This window comes from Gekko japonicus, unplaced genomic scaffold (assembly GCF_001447785.1).
Source record: "Gekko japonicus isolate JY-2015 unplaced genomic scaffold, Gekko_japonicus_V1.1 scaffold1553, whole genome shotgun sequence".
NCBI classification, from domain to species: Eukaryota; Metazoa; Chordata; class Lepidosauria; order Squamata; family Gekkonidae; genus Gekko; species Gekko japonicus.
The window spans coordinates 64,364-75,266 of record NW_015160257.1 but is presented as its reverse complement, the minus strand read 5'-3'; the positions used below and the strand labels follow the sequence as shown (position 1 = coordinate 75,266).

The 10,903-nt window shown below is 51.7% G+C and overlaps 1 protein-coding gene across 1 annotated transcript in view; it reads right to left on the bottom strand.

Moving 5' to 3' along the window:
- Positions 1–10,903, bottom strand: part of MTMR11 (myotubularin related protein 11) — a 60,775-nt gene that overhangs the window by 22,584 nt on the left and 27,288 nt on the right. The window contains exons 4-8 of the mRNA XM_015414534.1: positions 7,980–8,122; positions 3,979–4,057; positions 3,736–3,880; positions 2,799–2,886; positions 717–805 (exon numbers count right to left, since the gene is read on the bottom strand). Coding sequence (XP_015270020.1) covers positions 717–805; positions 2,799–2,886; positions 3,736–3,880; positions 3,979–4,057; positions 7,980–8,122 — 544 coding nt within the window. The remainder of the gene's footprint in view (positions 1–716; positions 806–2,798; positions 2,887–3,735; positions 3,881–3,978; positions 4,058–7,979; positions 8,123–10,903) is intronic.

Genomic DNA, 10,903 nt, shown 5'->3' with positions numbered 1-10,903 from the left:
AGGGAGGGAGGGAGGAAGGAAGGAAGGAAGGAAGGAAGGAAGGAAGGGGGAGAAGGAAGGAGGGAGGGTTGTGCACTTTGGTAAAAAGACTTCCCATCCTTTGATCTGGCCGATTGAAGGCCCACATATTTATAGGGTCGCCAACTGTGGATTGGGAAATACCTGGATATGTGTGTATGGGGGTGTAGCTTAGGGAGTGTGGGGTTCAGGGAGGGGAGGGGCCTCAGTGGGGTGCAAGGCCACAGACTCCACCTGATCTCTGTCCCCTGGAGAACAGTTCTGATATCAGTTCTCCAGACCGCACCTGGAGGTTGGCAACCCTACACATATGGCTGCACGCCTGGGAGAAGTGTGTCCCTCGTGAGCCACAGTCATGCAGAAGATGTCCTTCCCTTCGTCCCCATGGCCTCTCTGCACACCCACAACCCCCCAGGCAACCCCCCGTTTCCCCCGCCCCATACCGCCACACAATTCCTCTCTTCTCTGTCCGGTTGACCCTGGAGGCCCCTTTGACTGAGGGCCACAAGCCCCTCTCTGTGTTGTGCGCCGGGCCCTGAAGGGACGTTAAGGAACTCCCGTGTGCGTCCAGAAGAGACCTCCTGAGCGGCCCTGGCACCAGCCGGCTTCCAAACATGGCGGCTGGCTTTCCCCTCTGGCCAGTTTCCCGCTGTGGCCCCCGGCTCCAGCCAGTCACGGCCCTTTCTCCCGCCTCATACCTCATGTCTTCCTTCTCTGGGTCCGAGTCGGCGTGGAAACTGGCAGCTCGAAGGAGATCGCTGCCCCCAGGATGGTGCCAGCACAGCCTCTGGGCGGGACAAGGAAGGGGGGGAAGAACGTGAATTCCATGGGGCAGATCTTGCAGATCTAACCCTCAGAGCCTTATGAGAACAGCGGAAGAGCCCCGCCGGATCAGGCCAGGGAGGGTCCCTCTAGTCCAGCCTCCTGCCTCGCACAGTGGCCATCGGTGTTCCCTCTAAGCTGAGTCAGTGTGAGCTAGCTCACCATTTTTTTAGCCTCCAGCTCACCCATTTTGGTCTTAGCTCAGGAAGGAGGGCTCCAGAACAAACTGATTTATGCAGAAGCCAAATGGCTCGGTCTCAACTTTAATGCCAGGAGCTCACCAAGTAGGATTCTTGCTCACAAGACTCCACAGCATTGGTGGCCAAACAGTGCCTCTGGAGGGCTAACCAACAGGGCATGGTGGCCGAGGCCTTCCTCTGTTAAGAATATCCCTGCTGAATCAGACCAACAGTCCATCTAGTCCACCATCCTGTCTCACACAGCGGCCAGCCATTCCCCTGAGAAGAACGTCAGAAGAGCCCTGCTGTGTCAGACCAGTGAGGGTCCATCCAGTCCAGCCTCCTGTCTCTCACACGGGCCAGCCAGTTCCTCTGGAGGGTCAAGAATAGGGCAGAGAGGCCGAGGCCTTCCCCTGAGAAGAACCTCAGAAGAGCCCTGCTGGATCAGACTAGTGAGGGTCCATCTAGTTCAGCCTCCTGTCTCACATAGTGGCCAACCAGTTCCTCTGGAGGGTCAAGAATAGGGCAGAGAGGCCGAGGCCTTCCCCTGAGGAGAACCTCAGAAGAGCCCTGCTGGGTCAGACCAGGGAGGGTCCCTCTAGTCCAGCATCCTGTCTCACACAGTGGCCAGCCAGTTCCTCTGGAGGGCCAACAACAGGGCAGAGAGGCCGAGGCCTTCCCCTGAGAAGAACATCAGAAGAGCCCTGCTGGGTCAGACCAGGGAGGGTCCCTCTAGTCCAGCATCCTGTCTCACACAGTGGCCAGCCAGTTCCTCTGGAGGGCCAACAACAGGGCAGAGAGGCCGAGGGACAGGCAGCCTGAACACATGGAACTGCTTTCTACTAACTCAGACCCTTGGTCTATTAAGGTCGGTCTTGTCTACTCAGACTGGCACCGGTTCTCCAGGTCCTTTTTAACAGGAGATGCCGGGGAGTGGGACTGAACCTGGGACCTCCTGCATGCCAAGCAGAGGCTCTGCCACTGAGCCACAGCCCCTCTTTACAGCTCTCCAGGGTCTCGGGCGGAGGTCTTTCCCATCACCTCCTGCCTGGTCCTTTTTAACTGGAGATGCTGGGGACTGAACCTGGGACCTTCCGCATGCCAAGCAGAGGCTCTGCCACTGAGCCACGGCCCCTCTTTACAGCTCTCCAGGGTCTCAGGCGGAGGTCTTTCCCATCACCTCCTGCCTGGTCCTTTTTAAGTGGAGATGCCGGGGACTGAACCCGGGACCTTCTGCCTGCCAAGCAGAGGCTCTTCCACTGAGCCACAGCCCCTCTTTACAGCTCTCCAGGGTCTCAGGCGGAGGTCTTTCCCATCACCTCCTGTCTGGTCCTTTTAACTGGAGATGCTGGGGACTGAACCTGGGACCTTCCGCATGCCAAGCAGAGGCTCTGCCACTGAGCCATGGCTCCTCTTTACAGCTCTCCAGGGTCTCAGGCGGAGGTCTTTCCCATCACCTCCTGCCTGGTCCTTTTTAAGTGGAGATGCCGGGGACTGAACCCGGGACCTTCTGCACGAGAGGCTGCCACTGAGCCATGGCTCCTCTCCTGAGTTGCCCAGGGGCCTGGGGAGTTGGTGGGCTCTCCTTCACCGGAGATCTTGAAGCAGAGGCTGGCTGGGCGTCTGTCAGGGATGCTGGAGTTGTGTGTTGCTGCACTGCACGGGGGCTGGACTAGATGACCTCCAGGATCCTGTCCAGCCCCAACACCCTCGGACTCTGCAAGCCTCTCTCCCAGCTAGATCCCACCCCGGCACAGGCGACAAACATGCAGCTCTCACCGGGATGCGCCGTCCGTTGAAATGCACGAAGGCTCTCTTCAGCTCATTGTCCAGGAAGCCGTTGGGGACCCAAAGGTACTTTGGAAGGCTGCAGAGAGACAGCGAGCCATTGGCAAGAAAGACACGCCTGCACGCCTCCTCATGCCCTCGTTCTCCTAAAAGAAAGTTCCCTTCCCCAGCAGGTGACACAAACTCAGAAGAAGAGGAGGAGGAGATTGGATTTATTCCCCTGCCCTTCACTACCCGAAGGTGTCTCAGAGCAGCTTACAAACTCCTTTCCCTTCCCCTCCCCACAACAGACACCCTGTGAGGTAGGCGGGGCTGAGAGAGCTCTAGAAACTGCTCCTGAGAGAACAGCTCTGACAGAACTACGGCTTGCCCAAGGTCATCCAGCAGGTGCAAGTGGAGGAGGAGTGGGGAATCAAACCCGGTTCTCCCAGATTAGAGTCCGCGCACTTAACCACAACACCAAACTAGTTCTTTTCTTATCTACTTGACAACTGTACCTTTTCCCTCTGTTTGACTCCCCTGGCCTATTTAGTCACGACAGACTTCAGGAGCCCAAGATCGGGGGGAGGGGGAGGGGAGGAGTGGGGGGAGGAGAAGAGTTGGATTTATATCCCGCCCTTCAGTCGGAGTCCCAGAGCGGCTTACCGTCCCTTCCTCTCCCCACAACAGACACCCTGTGGGGTAGGCGGGGCTGAGAGGCCTCTCTCGAGAACTGCCCGTGAGAGAACAGCTCTGAAAGAACTTGTGACTGACCCAAGGTCTCCCCGCAGGCTTCACGGGGAGGAGGAGTAGGGAATCAAACCCAGTCCTCCAGGTTAGTGTCCGCCGCTCTTAACCACTACACCAAATTGAACAGAGAGACGCCCACCCCCCTTCCCCAAACCCTGCTCTCTCAGAGGAGCTTAGCAGCGGCCAGCCCTTCCTCTACCTGGTGGACATATCGAAGCGCTCGTTGACCGGGCTGACCCGCCAGCCAGCCGCCCCGAGGCGCTTCAGCTCCTTCTCCCAGTCGCGGAGGGTCTCGAAAAGTAGCGTGGGAAACTCTTCCTCTTCCTTCTTCAGTTGGCTGTTCCCTGGAAAGACTGGAGACATTAATGTGATCCATAGAGGACTGGGGGGGGGTTTGCCCAGTCACGCGATCCCCCTTGGCCCGCCCTCTTCATTTGCTCACCCAAATTCCTCAGAGCTGCAGGTTCAAGGCCACGGCCTCTGCTGCTGCTCTCCTGGGCCTGCACGATGGCCATGGTCACCTGGAAAGAAAGGCTTCGTTTCAGAGGTTCTGCTCGATCTTGTTCTTTGGAAAGGTCCAATATAAATTCTTGGAGAATGCTCAATATAAATTGAAGGAATGCCCAATATAAATTGAAGGAACGCCCAATATAAATTCTTGGGAAATGCCCAATATAAATTCTTGGGAAATGCCCAATATAAACGGAGGGAATGCCCAATAGAAGTTCTTGGGGAATGCCCAATATAAATTGAAGGAAATAAATAAACAAATGCCACTTCCTCTGCTGCTTTCTATGCAATTATATTTACGCGCTTTGTTGCATGTCACTCTGAATACTTAAAAGGGACCCCAGCGGCATCCTCAGGCTAACAGAAAAGAGGCTTGGAAAGCTGGACTTGCCTGGGGTGCCCCTCCTATTCTGCAGAGAGCAGGAGAGCAGCATGATTGATTGACGATCCCTCCCAGTGGGATCTGGAGGCAAGACAAATTCTTCAGTTCCCTGTCTTGAAGGGAAGGGGCTCACTCTCTTTCAATCGGAGACTCCCACAGCCAAGAAAAGCAGATCCCAAAACAGCCTACACAGTCTGGAGCTGGGGCCCTGCCTTTGGTCTTTAATCTGATGCAGCTCTGCCTAGAGGGGTCTTTAGCCCAGGCTTCCCCAACATGGTGCCTGTGGGCGCCATGATACACGCCTTTTCCTGGTGCCCAGTAAGTGTTTCTAGAAAGTAGGAGGGTCCTAGCAGGGCTTCTAATTGGCCATGTGAGGTCTGATTGGCTTTGTGTCAAACTCGGCCCTCGATTGCCATGTGTTTGTTAACTGTCTGGCTCCGGTATCTGTGGCTCACTGCCCTGTTTCAATCTAGCTGGGAACTGGGGGGGGGGGAGTGTGTGGAGTTGCTTTGCTGAAAGTTGCGCTGGCTTGTAACTGCGTCTATGCGGGGCCTCCTCACTGTGGGAAGTATGTGTGCTTGACCTTGAGTAACAGACACTGCTAGATAATTTAACTGTAGGCCTGCAGGTCCTGGGGAAGAAATAGTGAAGCACCGTAGATTTTGGTGGGCTGGATGTATGGGTGTGATTGGACTGGTCATGGGGGATGTGTGTGTTTGAATGAGTCCGGCCAGGTGGTGGCAGTGCTGCGCTGCAACTTGAAGCAGTCTTGGAGAAAAGCTGACGACATCAAGCCACGCCGAGGGAAAAAATGCCGTTGGAACATATCTGACCCTACAGCTGAACAAACTCCCCGTTGACTACGAACGTGTGTGATTTAAAGATCTATATGTTGTCTTCCCTTACCCCTTGAATCATTGTTAGTCCTGTGTGTATACGAGTAACTGTAAATCGCTCAGAGCCAGCAAGCTCTGCAGGATTGAGCGATTAATAAATTGAAAATTATTATTATCATCATCATCATCATCATTATTATTATTATTATTATTATATGAGAACTGGCACCAAGGGAGACAGTTCTGACACAGATTCGTCTATGCTTGAAATCTCTTTATCTCTCAATAAACAAATCACTGCCAAGAGAGTGTTGTTGGGAGCGAGTTTCTTCAAGATCTAACACTTTGCAGGGTTTTTTTAAATCTTGCTTTGGCAGCAGTTGCCGCCACAGCCCAAGGATCTTTGCCGTGTGACTAAAGATAAGCCATGTGTCGGGGGGGAAGTATTTTTAAGCCATTTAAAAAGACATCCTGTTAAGCAGAGCTTCTTCCTGAAATGCTGAAGCGTTACTGTTAAGAGTTTCAAGCGGAGGCTGGATGACCCTCTTTCGGGTCTGTTGTAGGGCTCTCTTTCAGCTGTGCTCCTGCAGAGTGCAGGGGGTTGGACTAGATGACCTGCAAGGTCCCTTCCAACTCAAACATTCTATGATTCTATGAGTTTATGGTGGACATGTAAAAAGGTCGATAAATACGGGATTGGGAGTACATACTCTCTTACAATCAGTGTTGAATATTTACAATAGTTTTTAAACCAGAAGTATTCCTGTTAAACTGTCTAGCAGGTGACTTAGATAAGAACCATAGATATTTTATTTTACGTGTTATAACAGCATCCGGAATCTTATTCGCAACAACATGAAGGACACTGAAAATCCCAACGCCTGATGAGTTGATAACGAAGATTATGGAATGTGCTGAAATGGACAGATTGACGGCTTCCGGTCTGGCTCCCGCGAAAGGCAGACGCATCCTCGGGTCGCTCCCGAGGGCGCCTTGCCCGCCCGCGGTGGAGGAGGGAATCCGCGCAAGCGGAGACCCGAACGAGCCCCTCAGATGAGAGGAGCTCGGATCCGGGGCGCTTTAGGGCGTTCCAGGGGGGAGTCTCTCTTTCGGTCGAGAGATCGGAGATTGAGACTCTCGCCATGCCCTGCCCCTTTGGACCTTGCTGCGTGAGCGACCCCGTTCTACGGGGTTTAGCGGAACCACCGGGCGTCACCGAGTGATGAAGCGAATATCCGAAAAAAATGGAAAAGAAAAGACTGGCGTAACTGTGAGTTGTCAAAATACAGAGAAAATGAACTAAGAACCTTTTCCCCCCCCCCTTCAGCGGAAAATGAGGAGGTTAATCCTCTATAAGCAGAGAAAGAAAAAAAAAAGAAAAGAGGGGGGGAATGGACTGAGCGAATAGTGATGTTTTCCTTTGATGTACTTGAAAATAAGCAAGAGGTTTTGTTTCCCTGGAGCGCATTTTAAAAACTTTACTAAAAATAAAAAAACAAGATGTCGGAGCTGGGTAAAGACAAGCGGGGGAGAAGGGAGGGACTTCCGTCTGGGCGTTTGTGTCAACGTGAGTGCCGGCTGTTTAATATTTGGACTGTGTATGGCTATGAATCCAACGGGGATTGTGAAGGAAAAGAAAAGCTTGAATTGTGACAGCGAAAAGTGCCTCATGAGCGCTTATAAAAGTCAACAATTGAAGAGGAGAATCCAGCGAAGGGATTGGGAGCGGATAAAAGCGAAATTGAAATTAATACCATTCTCAAAGCTGGAGATCTCCGGGCATGGCATGAAAGGAAGACAGCTTACAGCACAGGAACTGAAAGAGTTAACAGCGACCCGAAGGAGGAGGGGAAGAAGCCGGAGGCAAGAGAAAAACAGAGGAAGCCCCTCCCGTCACTGAGAGGGGAAAAGTAACCAGCGCGTTAAAGAAGCGGTTTTGAATGTGCCCTGAAGAGACTTTTTAACAGAAATTCAAAGGAACATTACTAACAAATTAACATAGAAAGTAACTGGAATGGAAAAAAGATGTTTGACAACACGCAGAAGAAGCCTTTGATGATTGGACATTACTAACAGTTTACTCTAACAGTTAATACATCACTCAGCTTTCTCTTTCTCCCACTATATACCCTCCTTATCTTTCTTTTTAAGCGAAACTCCTCCCCTTTTTAGGGGAGTCAATAAAATCTTTATACAAAAAAAAAAGAAATGGACAGATTGACAAATATACTAAAAGGACAAATGGAAGAAGAATTCATGGGACCCTGGAGGGCGTTCTATGACTGGTTAAAACATAAGTACTGAGAAACTAAGACTAAATGAAGAACAATAAGAAAGATGGTTATAATAGCTGTGAAACTTTCAGGAGAAGATTTGCATGCAGAATGTTAAATTGGATTTTTAAAAAATATATAACTCTGTAATCTCCTTTTCCCCCTTTCTATATATAACTAATAAAACTCTTTTTAAAAAGAGTTTATTCTCTTTTTAAAAAAGAGTTTATTCACAACCTCACTCCCTGAGATTTCGTGGCTGACTCCGCCTCTGCGGGTGGCTATTTTGTCACTGTGCCCACCATCCAGTGTCACGATCCCAAAGGTGACCGCAGCGCAGGCTTAAAAAGGTCGGGGATCCCCGTCTTAGCCCAACAGCCCAGGGGCCGATCAATGTAACGGCCTCTGTCCCGCTGGCTTCCTGGCTCCCGGCCAGACTCACCCGGAAAGCCTGAGGTTCCAGACCGCTCTCGTGGAAGCGAAATCTCAGCACCCGGAAATCCCTGCAGTAGATGATCAGCTCTTCTGGGATGAACTTCAGGGTGGAAGTACCAGTCAGCACCTTTGCTTTTGTAAAGCTATTGACTAAGACGTTAAAAAAAAAAATTGAATCAGACAACGTTGGTGAAATGAGTTGGGGAAAACAGGGGAGATTTCCGGTGGCAGGCAGAACAGAGGAGGAGGAGGAGGAGGAGGGGGCGGACAGGAGGAGAGAGAGAGAAGAGAGAAGAGAGGAGATTGGATTTATAGAACAGAGGAGGAGGAGGAGGAGGAGGAGGAGGAGAGGAGAGAGAAGAGAGAAGAGAGAAGAGAGGAGATTGGATTTATACCCCGCCCTTCACTACCTAAAGGTGTCTCAGAGCGGCTCACAAACTCCTTTCCCTTCCCCTCCCCACGACAGACACCCTGTGAGGTAGGCGGGGCTGAGAGAGCTCTTGACAGAAACGGCTCTTTTTCAAGAACAGCTCTTGTCAGAACTACAATAAGAAAAATGGGGCTCACCAAAGAAAATTACTCTTCTATATCTTTAACACACTTAGTTGTATTATTATACCACATTTCCTGTAATAACTAGCATTCATTCATTATATATGAAGTACATGATTTCATGAACATAAGCAAAGCCAGTAAATGATAATATGAGTACAATACAAAACAATACAAAATCTTGATGTAGTTATTCTTGACATTGTTTTGGCTGAGCTCCTGGAATGTTTACTCTTTGAGATGTCCTGATAGAGCTTATCAGAACTACGGCTTGCCCAAGGTCATCCAGCAGCTGCGAGTGGAGGAGTGGGGAATCCAACCCGGTTCTCCCAGATTAGAGTCCGCGCTCTCCACCACTACACTACATAGAGACACAGAGCTGGAAGGGACCCCAAGGGTCATCTAGGCCAACCCCCTGCACAATGCAGGGACTTCACAGCTCCCCTCCCCCACAACCCCCTGCTCTGTGCCGAGAGAAAGGCAAAAACCCTCCAGGATCCCTGGGCCAATCTGGCCTGGGGGGGGAAATCCTTCCTGACCCCAAAGTACCAGTCCGGCATTAAACAAGGCATATAAGGGAAGGAGGGGTATTAATTTGCCCAGGCCGTGGGTGGTGCTTTCAAGCCCCACACCGGGATCCTGTCCCCACCCATGAGCAGCAGAATGAGAGAAACACACCTGCCTCCTCCGTTGGCCTCATGTATGCACGCTGCCACACCTGAGTGACCTGGGGGCAGAATATTGTTTTAAGTGCAGAAAAGGAAATGGAAACTCTCTGTAGAGACTTTCCAGGATCCGGTTCTCCTCCCTCCTTTTTAACAGGATGACGACATCCCTGCCGGCACGTCCGCTCGGCCTGGCTGTGGCCCTTTCTCCTCCGAAAGGCCTCATGAGGGAGCTGAGACGGCCACCGCCTGTGATGGCCTTCCAGAGCTCCGGCAAGACTGAGCTCTTTCGGCAGAACTTCTGCGCAGGCAGCAGCAAGAAAGATGGCGGACGACTGGGCCTTCGGAGGTTGGGTTTAACGGGTGGGTTATAGTTTCCATGAGACGAGGAGGAGGAGGAGAAGGAGGAGGAGGAGGAAGAGGAGGAGATTGGATTTATACCCCACCCTTCACTACCCAAGGGAGCCTCAGAGCCGCTTACCATCTCCTTCCCCTTCCCCTCCCCACAACAGACACACCCTGTGAGGCAGGTGGGGCTGAGAGAGCTCTGACAGAAACGGCTCTTTTTCAAGAACAGCTCTTATCAGAACTACGGCTTGCTCAAGGTCATCCAGCCAGGTGCAAGTGGAGGAGTGGGGAATCAAACCTGGTTCTCCCAGATTGGAGTCCAAACTGGGATGAGAGTGGATTTATAACCCGTCCTTCACTACCCGAGGGAGTCTCAGAGCCGCTTGCCCAGGGTCACCCAGCAGCTGCAACTGGAGAAGTGGGCAATCAAACCTGGTTCTCCCAGATTAGAGTCCGCGCACTTCACCACAACACCAAACTGGGATGAGACTGGATTTATACCCCGCCCTTCACTACCCGAGGGAGTCTCAGTGCCGCTTACCATCTCCTTCCCCTTCCCCTCCCCACAACAGGCACCCTGTGAGCAGTGTTCTCTCTAAGCTGAGTGAGTGTGAGCCAGCTCACAGTTTTGTAGCCTCCGGCTCATACATTTTTGTCTCAGCTCAGGAAGGAGGGCTCCAGAAGTAAACTACGTTATGCAGTAGCCAAATCGTTTGCTCACAACTCTAATGCCAGTAGCTCACAAAGTAGGATTTTAGCTCGCAAGACTCCACGGCTTAGAGGGAGCATTGCCTGTGAGGTAATTGGGGCTGAGAGAGCTCTTTTGAGGACTGCCCTTGAGAGAACAGCTCTGAAAGAACTTGTGACTGACCCAAGGTCATCCAGCAGCTGCAGGTGGAGGAGTGGGGAACCAAACCCAGTTCTCCCAGATTAGAGTCCGCGCTCCTAACCACTACACCAAGAGAGTGTGGGCAACAAACTCTTTCAATAAATAAGCAGAAATCATAAAGAACAAGCATGTAACAGCGATCATGTCACACACTGCTGTGAAGTAGGCTAAGAAGAGAAAGTTCTACCACAGAGCCATCCCGGGGCTTCACACAGCATTGCCAACCTCCAGGTGTTGGCTGGAGATCTCCTGGCTTTACAACCGATCTCCCGGTGACAAGAGTTCAGTTCCCTGGAGAAAACGGCCGCTTTGGATGGCGGACCCTTTGCCCGGAGCTGGCAACCCTAGCTTCACGGTCAAGGCAGAGTTTTTTGTTTTTCAAATTTCTCTCCCGCTCTGCTGTTCCTAAGATCACCCAGAGTGGGATACAATAGAAGAAGAAGAAGGAGAAGAAGAAGAAGAAGAAGAAGGAGAAGA